General features: G+C 33.5%; 1 protein-coding gene across 1 annotated transcript in view; it reads left to right on the top strand.

Moving 5' to 3' along the window:
• The window catches only part of LOC129232180 (metabotropic glutamate receptor 5-like), a 78,274-nt gene that overhangs the window by 34,286 nt on the left and 21,540 nt on the right, over window positions 1–22,448 (top strand). Inside the window, exons 6-7 of the mRNA XM_054866419.1 lie at window positions 238–478; window positions 6,944–7,130. Coding sequence (XP_054722394.1) covers window positions 238–478; window positions 6,944–7,130 — 428 coding nt within the window. The remainder of the gene's footprint in view (window positions 1–237; window positions 479–6,943; window positions 7,131–22,448) is intronic.

Genomic DNA, 22,448 nt, shown 5'->3' with positions numbered 1-22,448 from the left:
TGCAATGTTTTGTCTTAATGTTCGGTAACTTTTCAAAACAATTCTCCAAATTACTCGTTTTAAAAAAGCTCTGTCATATTAACTATTTCACTTTATCCCACATTCCCCTACAATTATTATTATTTTTCGCAAGGTTTCGAAATTATCGACGTGATTTGGCACAGAATGACAATTAGCGATTCCAAAACGGAAAAGTATCCCATTCATTTAATTCATTTTCAATATTTTAAATTTCAGGCCGTGAAGATCTGCGAGAACGCTACAAACAAGACACAAAGATGTCCTTTGTGAAAAAGGCATTGCTTACGATGGCCTACGGACTCCACGATATGCAGCAAGATTTGTGTCCTGGGAAAGGACTTTGTCCTCGGATGCTGCCAGTGAACGGGTCCTTATTTCTGCAGTACCTTTTAAACGTTAGCTTCGTTTGGGAAAATGAGACCGTTTGTTTTGACGAAAATGGAGACCCCCCTGGAAGGTAAAATCTTTTTCTTCCCAACAGAAATAATGATCAAACAATGGGGTTGTTTCCTTCAGTCAAAAGTTATACTTTTTGTCACTGAAATTTTTAGAAAGAGCAAAAAAAAAATAAATAAAAAAATTAATTTGAATTTTAACATCTTGAATTCAAATTACGTTTTTCGCAATCACGAGTGTGTGTATGTAGGCGTGTGTTTGTGTGTGGGGGGTATGTGTGTTTGTGTGCAGGGGTATGTGTATGTGTGTGTAGGCATGTGTATGTGTGTAGGCATGTGTATGTATGTGTAGGCATGTGTGTTTGTGTCTGTGTGCTGGCATAAGTGTGTGGGTAGTTGTGTATATGAATGTGTGTGTGTGGGGGGGGTATGTGTATGTGTGTAGGCATATGTGTTTGTGTCTGTATGCAGGCATGAATGTGTGGGTAGTTGTGTGTGTGTGTTTGTGTGTGTGTGTACGTGCGTGTGTGTGTAGTTGTGTATGTATGCTCGTGTGGACATGGATGCAACCTGGAGACGGCTTTCGCTATAGAAGCAGCATCGTGAGGACCCGGTCGACGGTGATGCTGCAGAGGGTGGCGGTGGGAAAATAAAATCAAAGGACATCAAAACACTCAAGTGAGAACAATAAGCAATCGTGATTAAGGTGAAAAAACAACGTAAATAAAGCACAAATATTCGAGAAAATACAGCATATAGCTATTTCAAGGCTACAATGGAGCCTCTTCATCAGTGCAAAAAGCTCACCAACACAACCAGAAGTTGCGAGAGAACTGAGCAATCGTGATTGCTCAAAAAAAATGAAAAAAAAAAAAATAACAATAATAACATGGCCCCAGAAAATACTTTCGTTTTCCAAACAGTTATTTTTTAATCATTCTCTTTTAATGTCTGATTTTTGAAACAAGGCGTGGTCTTGATGACGTCACAAATGATGCACTTTGCCGCATCTTTCTACCGTGATTCCACGTTATGATAATCAAGAAGCGAATTAAAATTGCTCTCTACGCTTGCTACCAACCATATCGTTGCCAATACACGTGAGTAAAGACACGAATCAAATATTTTGCTCTATGAATGGCAACACAGAATGGCATTTCATCATTTGTGATGTCATCGGCAAGAAATGTAAACAATAAAAGCGAGCCGATTTAGGTAATTTTTTTAATATATTAAACTTAAACAAATCATTTAAAAAATGGTCAGATCCTAGGTTTTCAAAGCATGTTCTTTCAGAAAAAAATACTTTTAAAATTTTGGAAACGACCCGATTGTGCATGGTGACCAGTAATTAACGCGCTGATGTTAAAAATTAATTTCTAGAAAACTGCAGATTGAAAACATTTTATTTAAATTTGAAAACGAAGTACAATACATGGGAATTTGTTTGATACATGTTCGATGTGTCTTTCATCTCTAGCTATAATATGGCGCAAACGAATAGCGAAGTTCTGCATCACTCGCTGAAGGGCCGAAGTTTCAATGATTTCAATAACAGTCTGAATCGCAGTTTTCAGGTCTTCGATTATCATTTAACGTAAGCTATTTCTTTGATATATCCCCACAAAAATGGATCGCAGGGGTTCAAGTCAGGAGAACAGGGTGTCCAATCAATGCCCATATTTTTCGATTGTGGGTACCCTAAAGCCAAAATCCACTCATTAAAGTGCTCTTCAAGCAGGTCAAGCACTTTATGGGTACGATGAGGTGGCGAAATTGAGCTCACTTTGAATTGCTGGAATGAACTGATTTCCCAAAATTTCCACATATCGCTCAGAAGTGAGTCTGTTGGTCGTTTTATTCTTAAACTTATTCGCAAACGTTCTTTGAGTCACAATTGGGCTATTGTTGTTCGAATAAAACGTTCGAACCAAGAAAACGCGCTCAGAAACGCTATATCTCGATATTTTCACTGAAAAATTAACAACAAAAGACAACTGAATGAGACTGCGCAAAAAAAAAATCCGCCAACGCACTGAATCTAACCGCCAAGTTTGAAATTGATACGCCAAACAGTTTTCGAGAAATTGACATTTCTTTTCAACGACTTAATTACTGGTCACGTTGTAAATAAAAATAGAAAGTAAGGAGGTGAAATATTTCTCAAATTATACTAAAATATTAAAAATTACAAAAAAAAAAAAAAAAAAAAAAACGGAAAAACTATATTTTGGAACACTTTTAGATTAATGCAAGTATTTTAATGTTTGCACATTTGTATGAAAAATGGAACTTTGTTTTGACGAGTTTCGAGATCTTCCTGGAAGGAAAAACCATTTTTAACATTAAGAATGGTTTTTTAAAAAAAGCTAAAAAAATGGAAACTATAAAAGAAAATCTTTCCCAAATAATAATAAGGTAGTAAACATTATCAAAAAATAATACACAAATAAAAATAGAATAACGGCAATGAGCTTTGTAAGTTTATAAATGAAAACATTATTATGGAAAATGAAAGTTTTTTTTTTTTTTTTTCAATTTAAAAGGACAGCATCACGGTGGGTTAAAATTGTTCCCACCAAAAAAAAAAAAAAAAAAACAATAACTAGTGAATGCACTCTAATTAAAAAATAATAATTTAAATAAAATCTTGATAAAAAGAGTATTTCCTGAATAATTGTATAATATTATAAAAAAGTTTGTAAAGCATAAAATAAAATACGTTGAAATGACAGAGAATATATATTTTTAGATTATTTATTGATTAATGTAGCCTTTAATAATAGTACCTTAGTCTACAAAAATAATTTTTTAATTTGATAAAAGTCCGCGTGGGAGGTAAAAACTATTTATTCCTAAAATAAAAATTAAAGCCATCTAATTACGTCTGATAACAACAGGAGTATTTTCGAAACAATTGTAAGATGATAGTAAAAAATATTAACAAATAAAAATGAAAAAGAGTTTAAAAAGAAATTTAGTGTTTTTTTAATTTCTACTTTTTTTTTTTTTACATTTTTAAATCAATGCAATATTTTCAATATTAGCTTAATTGAAAAAGCAAACTTTTACCATTTGAACAAGTCTAAAAATCATGTTGAAATGTCTAACGTCTAACTTAAGTGTTTACCTCATTTTAATTGATAAACTTGGTTTTCAGCGGGGAAAGGGGAATATCAATCAATCAATCAATCAATCTCCCCCTCCTCTCTCTCTCTCTCTCTCTCCCCTTGGTAATGACGAAATGTTCTGCTTAAGAAATCACACATAAGTTTGTAATTTCTTTGGTTATTTTACAGCATTATATTTTATGAAATATATGAGGCGTCACGTGCGGAACAAAATAAACGTTTTCCCGGGAATGGCCCTATTTTTAGACACAAGATAAAACATCAAAACGAAGCAAACTATTCTCCTGACTAGAATCTAGACATTAATATTCGAGACAGCTACCAGACACACGAAAAGCAGATGCCTCAGGGATTGACAAGCAATGTCATATCAAACTGTCAAATGAAAGTCATCAAAATATTTTTATAAGTTTAATTTGAGACGAATAAGGTCATATTCACTAAACATTTGCAAGTTATAAATATAATGCAGTTATTTATTTTTAAAAAAAATGAGTTTACACTTGGAAAATATGAGACTGAATTAAATGTTGCAAAATTATTAAAGGGTAAAAGCGTGAATACTGGAGCAGTTGCTTTTTAACGAATGTCTCGCAATGAGGCTGTATCCATCAGTCAAAATTACTATTTTTAGTCACTGTAGTTAATGGAATGAGCAAATAATAATAACATGGAGTGAGAAAAATCTTTAATTTTCAAAACGTTTAATTTTTAATTATTTTTTTTATGTTCAATTTTTCAAACAAGACGTGGTCTTTATGACGTCACAAGTGCATTTTGGCGCGTATTCCACTAGTGAGCTGAATGCTTACGCTTGCTGTCTTCCGCGTTTTCACGTTATGGTAATTAAGAAGTGAATTAAATATTGCGCTCTAGGCTTGCTCATCTAATCAGCATCTTCACTCACATGTACTAGCAACGATACGGTAGACGTATCGTTGCCAGTACATGTGAGTGAAAATGCTGATTTAATATTGCGCTCTGTGCTAATGGCATCAGCGAATGACATTTCATGATTTGCAGTGTCATGAGCAGAAGCGTAAAAAATAAAATTGAATCTGAAAACCGATTATTACTTTTTTTTTTTTTTTCAAATATTAAACTTTGTCAATTGTTTTAAAAAATGGTCACATCCTATGTTTTTAGGCATGCTCTTTCGGAAAAAAATACTTTTAAAGTTTCAGAAAGAGACCCCATTGAGATAAGATACCTAGGTTTGCATCAACTCTTAAATTTAGTACATTTCAACCAATTATCTTTAAAACTAGTTTCAGGTAAAACTAAGTTTACTGTAAAAACTCCTACGGTTTACAATAAACTTAAAGCTGCAATAATGTTTTCCATTTATCCTCGCTCTTTAAAAATGTCAGTCGTTGATTTGCATTGTTCACATCACATTTAAATTACTTTCGATGGATGCATTGTTTTGATTCCTTATTTTACCACCAATGTCATTCTGCTTGTTTTCTAGATTGCGATACGCGTTCAATCAACAACTTTAATTCAGTAATGCTTTAACTATTTATGTTTTAAATCAACAATGAAATTTCTGAATTTTCATAGTGTCAATTTGTACGTTAAACTAATTTTAGTCTTTAAGTAAACGAATCGGTCATGATTGGTTTTCGGTAATGATTTATTCAGCATAGTTGCTGTGTTTCCCCATCCGTCACGACTTTCCTCTACACTTACATGCAACACGTTAGTAAAATCGAAACTCACTGCTATGTTTTATTTTTTAGTTTTCAATTGCATTGGTTAGGCATAGTACATTACATTTCTGTATTATACTTGAGCCATCCCCTAAATCAGTTATTCCACCATTGTTTAGTCTCCAAATTGAAGCAAATTTTGTGCACACAGCCTACACACTTTTAAATAGATTAATAAGGATACTTCTCGAGAGAACCAAAGACTTTCTTTGGCATGAAACTTTTTGCTTTTTTTTTTTTTTTTAACGTAAAACAGGCAAAGTACTGATAGAAGATCCCAAATTCTTTAAAGCACCTCTTCTGCTGCGCTTAAACAGCATTTTTCGAAGGATTTTAAAGCAAGGTTTTTTTTTCAAGGTTTAACCCTCATGAAATGAAAACCAGTGAAAAAAAAGAAAAGCATTTATTTTGATTATTTTGACGAAAATTTCAGCTACTTGTCTACATAGTCACCATTCTTACTGAGGCTTTTGTCATGGCGGGCATCAACGTTCGTTATAATAGAAAGCAGTCGCCTAGTCTTATAGCCGATTGTCCAGGCGGCATGAGAGCCAAATTTGGTTCTCTTAGCTAAATTTTCAAATGAAAAAGAAAGAAATCGAAGGGAGCCATGTCTGGATTGTGTTGATCTGACAGCATACATCACAGGAACGTCTGTACGTTATTCTTCAAGACTTCAACGTTATTTCCAAATGTCTCTTATGAGTTTTACCTTTACCGTGCTCATTACTAATTTTTTGATGAATTTCTGCTGCATTGCAACTCTCAGTGACGAAACCAAATGACAGTAAACAGCATGAAATTCATATTTCGCGACAGATACTATTATTTGAGGCATGACGGTGTGCTTAATATGCGCTCTGAACTTAAAGTGGCTACCAGTCGTGGTAAACGGGTATAATAGAAATCTTCCGCAAAACACCTGCCTGTAGCGCCATTGAATTTTCATGGCAGTTTTTATTTTGTAACCGTTTAAACATTTCAATTCAATCTTCTTTGTGCATTATTGAGAACTTATCATTCTGTCGACTGGCTCTAAGCTTTTGGCACTATAATAAGTAAATCACTCAAATATTAGAAAAAGGGTGAGACAATAGAATTTTTGTTGAAAAATGTTTTCTTTGAAACAATAATGAAAATTTTCACAAGGGCATTTTACACACCAAGGGTCGACATATACTTGCTTCCGTTTTAGTTAGAAAAATATTTCCATAAGTAACAACCGCAAAAGTCTGATTCTAGTTCTAATATTTATTTTCTCTTGCTTCCATTTTAGTTATAAATATATTTTCATGAATAACTACCCACAACATTCTGATTTTAATTCTCATATTTTTTTTTTATTTGCTTCCATGTTAGTTAGAAAAATATTTTCATGAGTAACTACCCCAACGTTCTGATTCTAATTCTAATATTTATTTATTTTTATTTGCTTCCATTTTAGTTAGAAAAATATTTTCATGAGTAACTACCCCAACGTTCTGATTCTAATTCTAATATTTATTTATTTTTATTTGCTTCCATTTTAGTTAGAAAAATATTTTCATGAGTAACTACCCCAGCGTTCTGATTCTAATTCTAATATTTATTTATTTTTATTTGCTTCCATTTTAGTTAGAAAAATATTTTCATGAGTAACTATCCCAACGTTCTGATTCTAATTAGAATATTTCTTTTGCCTTAGGTATGACATAATGAACTTTCAGTATGAGGCTGAGAACCACACATTCGATTACCGACATGTTGGCTCCTGGGACAGTGGTCACCTGCATTTATTCCAACCATTTCGTTGGAATCCTTTACATACAGAACATCCAGGCCTACCGCCAGAATCTGTTTGTAGCAAACCTTGTGAAAAAGGGAAGGTAAAAGTAAGTATATTAAAACAGCTCAGTTGTGTCCAGCAATTTTGCTGAGATCGAATTGAATTATGATCATTTTAGTAATGGTAACTGTTGCATCTTCTTACTGCAACAGTTCATAATATTACAGCGAATCTACTATTTCATCTTCAGTACATAAAAATCATGCTCTGGTTAGCTAAAGAAATGTATTACAGTAGACCCTCGGTTTAAGCGGGGGTTACGTTCCACGGAAATGCTGCGTAAATTAACACTTAATATTAATGTTAAAATAGAGGTTATTCTTCTTCATCAGCACAACAGCCTGGTGCAGGCCAAGGCTTTCTCCGTCTGCTTCCTCCAGGCGGTACGACACATTGCCAGGTTTCTCCACCTGTTCACTCCCAAAATTTCTAGGTCCTCAACACTATCCAGCCACCTTGTTGCTGGTCTTCCCCTTCTCCTTGTACCCTCAATCTTCGAAAAAGTTAGCTTTTTAACTGGGTCCAGATCAAAAGAGAGGTTAGGTTCCGTAAATAAAAAAATAATACTTCATTCTGTTGTCGACTAATTGTATTGTAAGTTTAATGTGTACTTATATCGCAGTTCTTTTAAAAACAGTAACGCATCCATGATCACTTACGTCTCATTTCCATAATAGAATCTTCCTTCACTAACAAATCAGAAAGATCAATTCTATTTTCAAGGAATCTATGTCGGTATCCTCGTTGGTTTTGTCCTTCTTTGTCACTCCTATGAACTTTTCTTCTAGTGAGTTCTGAACTGTGTGAGTTAAGGGCTTTACTTCTGGAAAGAGCTCTGGAACCTAAAATGTCTCCAGTGGCAGAAACTCGGTTATTAGCAATCCAAAATGCAGTTTATTACGTGTAAACTGCAATCTTTAGGAGTTTGGATTTTGAAGGGGGGGGGGGGACGCTTATCTGTTTGCATTGCCGCATCCGCGTAAAACCAAAATTCTTCCGTGTGAAATAAAATAAATGTGTCAAAGCTTAAACCGCGTATAATGGAAACCGCGTAAAATAAACCCGCGTAAAACGAGGATCTTCGTTATTATTGCGACTTGAAGATAAGAGGGGTGCGGCTTCATTTTATTTATTTTTATGCTTATTTAGTTTATTTATGTATTTATTTCTCCCCTTCCCATGTTATTAATTCCAATTTTTATAATTTTTCTGCCGTTTAATTCATGCATATATGGTAACTCAAATGCTTTATACAAAATTTAAAGCAAACTTGTAAAAATAAATCATATTTTCACAAAACTTAGTCGCAAATGTACCGGAAAACTACATATTGTTTAAACAAAATCATTTTTAAAAAATATGCTTATATAGATGAGTATCAGTTATCATGTTTATACACCGATTGCTTCCATGAAATATATAGCTTTTGCCCTTCAATTTATAAAGTTAGAGGCAAATATTTTTTTAAAGAAATAAACTTTATCAAAAGAGTTCATATCGCTTGAACTTCAAACGGAGAGCTCAAAATATAAGTCTTTCAATAAGTTTTCTGAAGCACTCTCCGCTATTTTGTCGTTCTATAAAATGTTTTCTATCCGCAAGTTTAGCTCTTAATATTTGGTTGGGGTTTCTTAAAGATTGGTGTGTTTATTTTTTAAAGCAATGACATTTGATCCTTTTTTTTTAGAAATTTCTTTGTTTCTCATTTTTTCGGAAAATACCATATATCCATCATCATTATATCGTTTAGTTACTTGTCATTGAAACTATTTTCAAAATAAACATAATAATGATAATAACAATAATAAACTGAAATGCACTGTAGTAACTTTATGATAACTATTAGTAACAGACCACGGATGGACTACTGAATCAGTTCCGGATAACGCCAAATATCTACAGGGTGTCCAGCAAAGGACTCCCTGGTTTCGAAATTAAATACTTCGAAAACAAAGGACGATATTGGAATAAAATAAACGGTATGTTTATTGTGAAACCCATAAAAATTAAACGCGGGAACTTGGAAATTAGTTTAAAAAATTGCAAACAGGTGGCGCGGCACGCTGTAATTACAATAGAAGTCTCCATAAATAGTGGTGGGAAGAGGTTGGACTATAATTTCTAGCGTATATGTAAGCATATCTGAGAGGCTAATCTACTGCTGAAACAACTAACCTTTTCTCGCAGCACTCTTTATATAGACTTCTAAGGCAATTACAGCGTGCAGCACCACCTGTTGGCAATTTTTAAAACTAATTTCCAAATTCCTTTATATGATTTTTATGGGTCTCACAACAAACATACCGTTTGTTTAATTCAAATATCGTCTTTGGTTTTCTTGATAATTTTGAAAACAGGGAGTCCTTTGCTAGACACCCCATATCAAGTACACGCAGGGTACTTTCACGTTGAATCCCGGGTACGAATGTCTTATGGTATGTCTCTAGTAGTTACTGCAGGTGCTGTGCTCCTGGCACCCCTTCTTAATTATGCTTTAAATGTGGAGGTAATGCTGCAGACTGAGACTTTTCCCCATCATAAGGAATCTAACTTTCAAAGAAACCGTTCCCTTCTGAAACAAAATTTTGAAAACCAAACTAGTATGATACGTTCTTATTGCTAATCCTTTTTTCTTTTTTTTTTGAACTCGAAAACTGAAGAATCTCAGATTCTCAGCGCCGTTCCTTTTTGAAACAAGGATTTGAAAACCAAACTAGTACGATGTGTTCCTGCCGGTAGTCCTTTTTGGACTCCAAAACTAGGGAATCTCACTTTCTCAAAGATGTTTCCTTCTGAAACAAAACTTTGAAAACCAAACTAGAACGATACGTGCCTATTGGTAATCCTTTTTGGACTCCAAAACTGAAGAATCTCAGTTTCTCAGCGCCGTTCCTTTTTGAAACAAGGATTTGAAAACCAAACTAGTACGATGTGTTCCTGCCGGTAGTCCTTTTTGGACTCCAAAACTAGGGAATCTCACTTTCTCAAAGATGTTTCCTTCTGAAACAAAACTTTGAAAACCAAACTAGAACGATACGTGCCTATTGGTTATCCTTTTTGGACTCCAAAACTGAAGAATCTCAGTTTCTCAGCGCCGTTCCTTTTTGAAACAAGGATTTGAAAACCCAACTAGTACGATGTGTTCCTGCCGGTAGTCCTTTTTGGACTCCAAAACTAGGGAATCTCACTTACTCAAAAGCCGTTACCTTCTAAAACAAAAATTTGAAAACCAAACTTGTACGATACGTTCATGTTGGTAGTCCTTTTTGGACTCCAAAACTAGTAAATCTCACTTCTTCAAAAGCAGTTCCCTTCTGAAATAAAATTTGAACTGAAACAAAGAAGAAACATCTAATAACGAAGCTGTATATATATATTCACTCTAGTAACATAAACTTTTTTTCACAACTGTAAGAAGTCTGCATTAATGAAACTTAGAGCATTTCAGGAAACTTTTTTAAAAGTAAACTTGTGAACTTTGAAACCCGTGAAATTTCAAAACGCTGCCCGGAAATAATCCGTGACGTTTCGGAATTTTCTTACAATGCAGAAGCGCCTCATGGTAGAATGCATGGCGGCTTTTGAAGAATACACAAACTCTGCTAAAGTTCGGAATCCAATGCCCACCACTTTTACTCTTCCAAAGACTTTTTTAAAAATATTTTTGAGGTGTCATTTTACTGAAAAAGAATGCTATAACTTAATAAATAGCAAAGGTCAGCCAATATGGGAAAAAAATCAAACCAATGCATATTATTTCTTTCGATCTCCTATGGGTCATTTATAAGTTCCAGAAAATCTCTCCAATGCCTACCACTTTTACACTTCCAAAGACTTTTTAAAAAATATGTTTGATGAATCATTTTACTGAAAAAGAGTGCGGTAAGTCAGTAGCTGACAAATGTCGTTTAGTTGTATAAAAAAGCAAACCAATGCTTTTTTTTTCTTTCGATTTCGTGTGGGTCATTTATACGTTCCTAAAAATCTGTCAAATTCCAACCACTTTTACACTTCCTTTTTTAGTAGTATTATGACAAGGGTTCATTACATCGTAAAAGCATTTTCCTGGTTTTATTCAGTCTGAAGAATATATCTTCAATATTGATTTTTACATGAATTTATTTGCCACACAATAAAAACTAACTTTTTTAACTCTCTGATTACGAAATTCAAGAACGAGCAAGTTATAAAAAACAAATTGCTCCTAAACAAATAAATATTGAATTTTGAACCATAAAAATTGCTTTCATATTTCATCGTCTGGATCCCCGGACGATATTTATACTTAAAATTTATTCTTCTTGAATTTTATGAATGTTATAAAACTAAAGACATAAAATCTGTTTCCTTTGATATTTTACGACGCATAAAATAAGTATGTAAAAAATTGTCAGATTATTTTTTGGTTCATTTTTTTTATTAAAATTCATCTAATGGATTATTGAAAAGAATTTATATTAAAAACCTCATAAAATACATTCCCGTTATTCAGATGAATTAGCGTGATTGTATAAAAATAATTCGCTCGAACAGATTCCGTGATTATTTCTTATACATTTCTTACTCAGCAGGTTTTATAATTAGGAATACAAAGATTAAAAAACACTTATTAATCTAATGCGAGGGTCAAAAAAATGTGGATTTATGTAAAACAATCATTAAAACATCTTTACTATTTCTATGATCGCTTACAGATTCAAATTCGTGCAAAATGCAATGCTCTGTACGCACGCTTTGTGAGACAACAGGTAAAGAATAATATTGTTCTTAGTTAGTGCCTCTACATGAAACGAATTTAAAATTAAGCAGAACCCCACTAATCAACAACAAAAAGCATATGTTAGCACAAACTTCAAGGTTTTCAAAGTTAACAACCTTAGTGTTATTAGATAGTTCCTCTACGTGAAACACATTTCAGATTAAGCAGAATACCACTAGTCAACAACAGAAGACATATGTTAGCACAAACTTCAAGGTTTTCAAAGTTAACAACCTTAGTGTTATTAGATAGTTCCTCTACGTGAAACACATTTCAGATTAAGCAGAATACCACTAGTCAACAACAGAAAACATATGTTTGCACAAACTGAAAGCTATCAAAAGTTAGCAACCTCATTGTTATTAGTTAGTGCTCCTACTTAAAACAAACTTCAGTTGAAATAGAACCCTGCTAATCAACAACAGAAAAATGTAGCGTATGTTAGCACTAACTTCAAGCTACTAAAAGTTAACAACCCGTACATTTTGTTGTTGATAAGGAATGAAACACGCAATGTTTAACACGGATGTTTTTTTATTTACAGATGAAGCAGAACCCTGCTAATCAACAACAGAAAAACGTAGCGTATGTTAGCACTAACTTCAAGCTCTTAAAAGTTAACAACCCGAACATTTCGTTGTTGATAAGGAATGAAACACGCAATGTTTAACACGGATGTTTTTTTAAATGTACCCGTCTTCTTACCAGGGTAACTCATAATGTTTGTGAAAATAAAGAAAATAGGTTACAATCTAAAGAACACAGTGAGACATTTTTTGACGTATAAGTTAGTTGCCCTTGCATCCCCGTTATCTTGACATAAGGACTTATATTTTGACCAGGTTTTTAAAAAGTGATTTTTTTTTTTATTATTATGGTCTGACTTGATCATCACTGCATTTGAGATTAATTTTAATAATTTAAGGATTATTGAACGAGGTGAAGTCTGATAAAAGGTACTTTATTAGGAGATATTTGAAAAAAAAAATATTTTTAACGACTTCAAAAAATTATCTCAACTCAGGAGCACAATTTAAAGTTTTAATTCAAATAATGAAGAAAACGATGGTTTTTACCCTTGAATAAATTAATTTTGATTTTAATTTATTTTCCTGAGCTTAAAAACTCTTCAACCAAAACACAATTTCAATTCGCATAAATTGATATAATTTTAGTTGATAAATATCGGATCTAATAAACAAAAGAAAAATGTTAAACAAAGCCACGAATATTTTAAAACTCGCTCATACACATGCATACTTGCATTCTGTAATTCATACAAAAACGTAACCAATAATCAAAACCAAAAATCGTCCTCATTTTACCTCAGTGACGAACAACTATGAAACAATTAGTTAAGCAATATTTTAAAAAGAAAAATATTCAGAAATATAGTTACAGTAGAACCTCCCTTAAGGGATACCTCCGAATAAGGGACACCTCCACTTAAGGGACATTTTCTCTGGTCCTAGTCCCTTTGAATAGGGACCTCCATGTATTTGCCTCTAATTAAGGGACACTCTATTTAAGGGACAGTCACAGAGAAAGAAATTATAAAAAAAAAATACGTGCAAGTGCGTAAGAAAGAGTGAATTTACTGGGATTCAAGTTTTACTTTTCTTCTAAAAATTAATTGAGGAAATTTGAACATTAACACACGTTAAAGAAACAAGTACAGTAAACTCCCGATTATCCGCGGAATAGGGTGGCACAGTAACCGCGGATAAGCGAAACCGCGGATAATCCGAATAATAGGTAAAAAACGATACTTAGTGTATGCAATAGATAAAAATATTAATGACACTCACACATTCATTCAAATTATAACTAAAAACATTGCTACATTGCATCTACCAACATTTAATATAAAAAAAATGCATGTAAAATCTAAAAGCGAGAGCGACAACACAATCACAAATTTAAAAAAAATATATGAAAGGACCCGCGGATAATCCGAGCCGCGGATAACCTGACCGCCGATAATCGGGAGTTAACTGTATATTGCAAAAGTCTCGCTGAAAGTTACATGCACGATTTGCCCATCACGATATTTATTCAAGTAGGCTCAGGGCCAATGGAGAGGGCACACACTGACTAGCTTTTCATATAATAATCGAAATGTGAACACTAATTGTAATTCATAATGTCTTGCATTGTAAATTGCGTGACGTGAAGCAAATTCATGCAATGAATTACTTATAAACAATTGCTTTATGGTGCAAAATTTTGGACTTACCAAATTTTGGACTCAATTATAATTCATAAAATAATAAAAACTTAAAAAATTATTAAGTGTAAATTTTATTTAGCTGTGTATGGAAAATGTATAGTATTTAATCTTAACCGTTAATAGTCTAAGCTTATGTAAAAAAATTATACTGAGTTAACACACTGCATGCATAAACTAAAATATCTCCGAAGAAGGGACACCTCTATTTAAGGGGGTCCGGGACACAAAAACAAAAATCCTCAAATTTTGCAATTTTTTTTTTTATAATTTGAAAAATTGCTCCGTTTTTTTCTGCTTAAGAGGACGTTTGAATCTTGTTTCTACCTTAAATAGAACGGAAGTTATAGTTATTTTTGTTGCATGCATCTAACGAATGTGTACATAACTTTGAAACTTAATACGCGTTTTTCTCCATGATGCAATTTTTCCCGATTTCTTGCATTCAAACTCTTATAAGTCAGGAACCGATAGAGATAAAGTAATGAAACTTGGAGCATATCTTTTTCAAGCAATTTACTTTAATTTTTATTCGGCGAATTTGAAAAAAACGTTTACTGCAAAAATTATGTTTTTTTTTAAAAAAAGTATCTTCGAATTTTTCGAAATTTTTCTTCCAATATTTTTTATTTTTTATTGAATCAATATTTTTAAAATCGCCGAATAAAAATTAAAGCTTAGATATTTGTGCATACTGTTTTGAAAAAAAATTGAAAATTGACCAACAATATTTTCAGCTATAGCAATTTAAAGCAACCCCATTTTTTTGAAAAAAACTAATTAAATTTAAATAAAAAAATATTTTTTTTTCATATTTATGTTATGATTTTGCTTATTAAATAAATGATGAATCAGTTCAAAAAAAAAAATTTTCAAAACTCTAAAGTACATAATAAAAAAAATTTCAAATTGTGTCCCGGACCCCCTTAAGGGACAAAATGTCTGGTCCCTTATTGAGAGGTTCTACTGTATAACAAAGTTAAAACACAACATTTCCGTAGCTACAATAAGTGTGAAACAAATGAGGAGATGTTCCGCAAAAGCTTCTTTGAAACTCTAGTTTAATTTTTAAATAATGGGATTTGTTAAATGAAGCTTACAACGGCTTTTTTCCCTTAAAAATAAGCTCATTTCTCAGGAGAGTGTTTTCCGCTAAATATTTAGGAAAAGAAAGATAATTGCAAATACGATATTTGAGGCTTCATTTTAGTCGTTACTTGTTGGAAATTAACAGATGTTAATTACATATTTTGTTTGAAAAACAAATTTAAGTTTCTTTTGTAAGAAAATATTTACCTTGCTTTGAATTTAATGGTTAACAAGCGATCTTTTATTAGTTTATACTCGTGTTTAGGGAAGTTTTGCAGCGTACGTTATGGACTTTAACGGAATTTTGTGATCTTATAGCACTTTCAGAGTTATACTAAAAATAGATCAAAAAGTTAGTTTTGCTTTTTTTCGAAACGTTTTGATGAAACGTGATAAATGTAATTTTTTTCCTTCATCGTTAGTTATTGATCCTTATTTGAAAAACTCTTCATAGAATCATTAATAGTTGGTTAAAAAAAAGTTTAAAAATACTTTTATTGATAATTTCAGGGGGGAAAAAAGTTTACTTTAGTTTCTATTTTACGTTTTAATTTTTAGTTATTTTTATTGGAGTACCAAAATATAATACATGTATGACCACTGTTCATATTTTAAAGCGAAACCTTCCTCGAGTTTGCGCATGCGACAAGTCTCTTTTATTTTATCAAAACAGGGGTGATAGCAAGAAGGAAGTGAGAAGCAAGGAAAACTAAACACATTGAATAGTGCGCCTTCTTAAACATCACCCCTTTTTCAAGTGGAACCTTTCGTGTCTGCTAGTCGCGGAGAAACAGACAGTAATACTACTTTACTGCCTAGTAATGATCCCAAAACCTTTGTTGACAAATTTTGTTTCTCATATAAAAACAATCTTTATTTTTCTACGAGGGACGTTTTTAAAGTAAGGTCCGTTTTGAAATAAAAAAAGAACGAGAACAGATAAAGCAAAGACATTTATTGCAAAAAAAATCTACCACCCTTACGCTACATTTCGACCCTGCTCCCGTGATTTTCCAAGCATTTGTCATAGCGTGGAACAGGCTTTTGTATACCTATTCGTAGAAAATTGCCGCCTGTGTAGTCAACCATGGGTTAACATGTTCTCTGAGCTCATTATTACTGTTGTGCCACAGATCACCTAGGAAAGACTTTTGATGCCGAAACAAATGAAAGTTGCTGCGAGCGAGGTAGGGGCAGACCAGAGGATGCTCAAAAACGTCCCAGTCAAAGCCCTGTAAGAGTCCTCATGGTCGTCTACACAGGCGGCAAATTTGTACGAATAGGTATACAAAAACCTGTACCACGCTATGACAAATGCTTGGAAAATCACTGGAGCAATGTCAAAATATAGCGTAAGGGTGGTAGATTTTTGTGCAATAAATCTCTTTGCTCTATCTATACTCGTTCTTTTTTATTTCTAAACGGACCTTACTTTAAAAACAAGCCTCGTAATTTAAAATGCAGTAACTTGACCCAACGTAGGTCAAGTTGATGCATAAAAGATTTGACTGTGATGCTTACTAAATAAAAAACGAAATAAGGTTTTTGGATGAAATTGTGTTTGAAAGAAAGGTTACATAAAATGTTTGAAGTATTAATCGAGTAATATGATGAACGTTAATCTGATTAATATTTAATACAAACCAATAGTCTGACCACGAAAAATATGGAATTTGGTAATCGGCCAAGTTAAGCTGATTCCATCTGAATGAATCTAGCGAGAAGGAAATCTAGGAGAATCTAGGAGAAGGAAAAATAACGATATATTAATTATGTATTGTGTTCTCTAAGATGAAAACGAGGGGAAATAAAGAGTTTCTTTGTAAACAACAAAATTAAGTCCCATTTCACCCGGAAATGTAAAAGTAAAAGGGTAAGCTCAAAAAAAAAAGTAAATGTTGCAAAAAAGTAAATCAATTTTTGTAGTTAGAATGTAGACCGAACATATTTTGCAGTAAGTCACACCCTAAGCCAAGGCTAAGGCAGAAATATATAAAATACACTGCCAGCACAGTCATTCTATCCGAGAACTGAAGCATAGTGCTTTTTAGCACTCATCAGCCCAGAGTAGGAAGTAACTGAGCTGGAAGCGAAAAACCTCTTAAGGGAGCTATGAGAGACATATTTGAATTAAACCGTACCGTTGCTGCGGTCACTCATCTGGTGCGCTAATTCTACATTAGCTACCAGTTTGTTTGGCTCCCTGAAGAGGTTTTTCGCCTCCAGCTCAGTCGTTTCCTATTCCGGGCTGATGAGTGCTAAAAAGCACGAAACTGCAGTTCTCGGATCGAATGACTGAGCTGGCGGAGTATTTTATGTAGATCGAATATAGTTTCGATCTAAAAAATCATTGCCGTGAACAAATTTTCAGTTTTAAATTACTAAGAGGAAAAAGCGCACATCTGTAACGAACAAACTTCCACCCCTGTAAACTAATAGATGCGTCCATTTTTGCCTATAAACCGGAGGTTTGTCTTTCCATATTATCGGTGGCCAGACTGCTTCTGGAAGAAAAACCCTCAATACTTTGTGAGTTATATTGTTACTCGTACCGACTTGACTCAAAAGTGATGTAACAAAGTGACTCAACACACTCCACTATGTTACCACTGTGAAAAAACTGCCTTGTATGTAAACAACTTCCTTGAATTTAACTATTATCTAATATTCAAGAAACACCGTACTACATTGATTTATATATTACTAGTGGCACCCGCACGGCTTCGCCCGTAATAGAAAAATTAAAGGTCTTTTGGTTCGCTTGTATATTTACAAATAATGTATGGTGAATTTTCTCGCCAATTGGCTTGTACCGACGTTACAGTTCCACGTTAGGATAATTTCGTATCTCGCCAATTGGCTTGTGCCCATGTTACGGTTCCACGTTATGATAATTTCGTAATTTATGATAGTTATTTTTCTTAAAATTGGAATAAAAAAAGAACCACATCGAATTTTCGAAAAATCGCTTCGAGGTGCACACCCCCATGCTACATACTAACTTTGTGCCAAATTTCATGAAAATCGGCCGAACGGTTTAGGCGCTATGCTCGTCACAGACATCCTACGGACATCCTACACACATCCTACATACATCCTACAGACATCCAGACATCCTCCGGACAGAGAGACTTTCTGCTTTATTATTAGTAAAGATAAGTGGTTAAATATATTATACAACAATTGAAAACAAATATAGAATTTGACTTTTGTGCACAAAAAAAGAAAATGATTTTCTACGAATAATTCTCAAACGAGAAAAGACAGGCTCTTCTGATTACGTAGGCCAAATCAGTCGTTGCTGCCTCATAGTACCTCAATTCTCGGTACATACGCCCTCGCAAACTAAATCCTTGTATCAACTAAACTATGTATCAATTAAACTTAGTATCCCTCTTTTTATTTCCTTTTTTGTAGTGGTTTGTCAGTGATTGTTTTTACTGATCTTTTTTAAAAATCACAAAATGAACTTTGTTCTATCAACTCTATTTTTAGAACTTCAAGGTATTTAAATCAAGATTTTTTTTTCTTAACTGAAACTTTTGCATCGATTATTAACTGTTTATTTCAAGTCATTCTGAATGTTAGAACCAAATATATGCATCTAACATAATCTGTTAAGTTCTTAAATCTTTCTTAGCTAAAACAGTATAGTCGCATACCATCGAAGAACTGTGTAAATCCATCTGATTTATTTCGCTTCAACTGCGATAACCTCTACGATGCCATACCGAGAAAGAACGATTGTCATTTTTCTTTAACCGCAAGAATTTATTAGTAACAAACAGAATGAAAACAGCAATGAATTATTTAACTGCGCACTTAAGCGTTTTAGAAAACCGTAAGTACACCTTAAGAAAGAAATAGAAGGACAAACATGAATCACAAATGCCATTTTTGGCAAGATTTTTCAGGACACAATTTACAGCAAGGTTCAATTTACAGCAAGGATGAAAAGTTTAAATTGAAATGTTTAAGCAAAAGCACTTATTTTGCGAGACTAATTTTGTCTATTTTCGTGAACTATCGCAAAAATTTAAACTTCGCCAAATATCTCAACTTTATAAATAAAATCATATTGATTTTCTGTTCATATGACGTTTATGAAGTTTTCAGCTTGCAAAATCAGTGAGATCTTCACTTTCGCGAAAATAATAGCTCAAATAAAAAGTAAATATTTAAATAAGTGCTTTTGGAGTAATTACATGCTTTACTACTTCAAAAATGAACCAAAGAAAAGAAAACCTAAGCATCATTCGTCATTGCGGAAAAAATATTATGCTAAAAACGAGGGAAAAAACTGATGAACTACTCAACAACATGCTTAGATGCAACACAGGCTAGGGGTGTAGTAGGAGAATAAGTCTCCTTATTTCTATGAGAGCAATTTTGATCATTCTCAAGAAAATCTTAGTGATGCTGGTGAAGAATAAAGTCAACTAAGAGATCTAATATCAGTAATAATGAGAGATTACTGTCGTAATCTTCGAAAGGGCTTTGTGTTAAAAACGCTTACTTAAAAATATCAAACGAGAAGTTATCTAGCCTTTGTTTTTACTTCCTTCTACAAAAAAGGAAGTATTGTATTCGCGAAAAAATTTTCACTTAAAAATCGGTCCTAATTTCCATTTTTATCACCCCCGAATGAATGTTGAGCTTTTCTTTTTTTCGACCCGACCACGCGTGGATATATGCCTAGGATCCTACAGACACCAGAAATATCCATTTTGACGACCCCCGAATTAATTACAACGAATTTTCTCGTGGCGTCGGTATGTACGTATGTACGGCGTATGTGTGTATGTGCGTATGTATCTCGCATATCTCAAAAAAGATATGTCCTAGAAAGTTGAAATTTGGTACGTAGACTTCTAGTGGGGCCTAGTTGTGCACCTTCTCTTTTGGTTGCATTCGGATCTTCTTAAGGGGGTCTTTTGCCCCTTTTTGGGGGGAATCATTGTTAATTTCGATGTAAACGAAAGTGGTGTTATAATTTGTCGGACACTTGGCGAATATCACCAGTCTTTTGGTCGCCAAGTTTTGTCGCCAACTTGGCAAAAATTTGGCGATTTTTTTTTTTTTTTTAAATCTGCTTTCAATGTGGGCATTGCTAGTGATATTTAAAGAGTTAGAGAGAGAATCCCATTAAAATTGCAATAATAGGGAAATAGCATTAAATTGGTGTAAAAGGAAGTCATGTGATGCACACATCAGCTCGTTTTTTTCTAATTCTTGGACTACTGCCCAGAAAATTGAAAGATCGAATCGTCTTTCACACACGCATTAAAATAATCGACATTTTTTTTAAGGGGAGTCAGTACCCTAAATACTTTCAAAAATTCGATTTTTTGATTTTTGTATATTTTGAAACTCTATTTCAATACCTTTTTAATGATACAAACATCTTGAATGTGCTCATATTAGAAGTAAGTTAAAATAAGCTTTAAAAAATGTAAAACCTATTTTGATGAGGTATGATTTTCCCCCTTTAAATTGCAATATCTCGAAACGGTATTTTTTAAACTAAATGTTCCTTTTTTTTTTTTTTTATTTGGTTTCAATTTGGCCTCTGTTGGTGATATTTAGAGAGTAAAAAATTGAATCACATTAAAATTGCCAATAATGGGAAAATGACATTAAATTGGAGTAAAAGGAAGTCATGTGATGCACACATCCGCTCGTTTCTCAGTTAAGGTATGGTAGATTCTAGAATTCCTTGGCAAAATGATAAATTTCTTTTTCTTCTTAATTAATACGTACTGAAGAGATTTGTTCGTTGATGACAAGTTACAAAACTTTTTTTTTTTTTCCCAATGGCTGGCAGCAAGAAAAGGTTACAAAGAACAAAATAGCAAAAACAAACACAATACACAGAACAAGGAACAATACAGGAACAATAAAGTGAAGTATTTAGCTGCCGATACGCTCTCTTGCTTCCCAATAACGGTCACACAGACTACGTCTGGAAAGCTGGGGTGCAAGTGTACAGGTGACACACACGTTACAAAACTACACTGTTAAAAATTTTCCGGAAAATTTACGGTAATTGTTACTGGCATCCATGTTGCCAGTAACTATTACCGTAAAAATCAAATGTTACTGTAAAATTTTACGGTTTCCTCGGTAGGCCACAGCAACCAGTTGGCGCTGGGATCGCTTATTTCTCCGGTATAAATTACCGTAAAAATCAGCGATTGCGTCGGCGATGCAATTTTACAGTAACAATTACCAGAAAATCTTCCTGAATTTTTAACAGTGTAGACTTCATTATCTGTCACACTATTGCTCGCTATCTGAGCATATTCGGTCTTATTATAGTTTGAGGAAAAGGAGCAATTACTTAAATGAAATTAGACCATGGGGGAACTTAGTGTCTAAGGGATCTGGCTCTTGATCTTGATGTTCGTTGAGCAGTTACCAAAGGTAGAGGACACAGGAGAATATCTTGTTCTACTCTCGGCTTTATTTCAAATTGTTCGGGTGGATATGACTTGTTTCACCATCAACGATGGCTAAGCCAGTTGTCGTCGGCTTGTGTTTTAGTAGTTTTTGTCTCCTACTAGGTGCTTCTGTACAAATGACTCATCATTTTCTACATTGAAAGTACAAAAAATGTGTGCAAGAAACTTCTTTTGTTGTTTACGTGATTCAAGTAAATCATCATATACACAATTATTGACGTTTCACAAATGCATACGTTTTTGTACATGAAAATGTTAATGGTCACAGATATTAACCAGAAAAGTTACATCCCACCAAAAACATTCTGTAAAAAACTAGCCAAGTCTCGATGGAGCTGTTTGTTTATCTCTAAAAAGTAATGAAATCTAAACAAAGTCATGACAAGTCGAAGGTTCCTTACTGCGATTTCTTTATTGTTATAGTTAATGTTGTGTGACTTGGCAGTTAAAACATTCTTTATACGTTAGTGGGTACAAGTCAATTTTGTTTACACGTTTTCCAAGTGGCAATTTTCCATCGTCAATGGGTAGCGGTTCTGGCGACAGATTGGTGCAATCGTGTCATGGAGCACCTGTTTTTGTACCCTTGTGTTATACTCTTTAACGGCCAAGTCACACAACATTAACTATAACAATAAAGAAATCGCAGTAAGGAACCTTCGACTTGTCATGACTTTGTTTAGATTTCATTACTTTTTAGAGATAAACAAGCAGCTCCATCGAGACTTGGCTAGTTTTTTACAGAATGTTTTTGGTGGATTTCACTTCTTTTTGTAGAAACATTTAATTTGTGTGATGTTCGAGTAGACTAAAGTTAGGCTAGATTAA

This window comes from Uloborus diversus, unplaced genomic scaffold (genome assembly GCF_026930045.1).
Source record: "Uloborus diversus isolate 005 unplaced genomic scaffold, Udiv.v.3.1 scaffold_11, whole genome shotgun sequence".
Taxonomy (NCBI): Eukaryota; Metazoa; Arthropoda; class Arachnida; order Araneae; family Uloboridae; genus Uloborus; species Uloborus diversus.
Note: the sequence above shows the minus strand (reverse complement) of the source record. Positions and strands in the feature narration are given on the sequence as shown.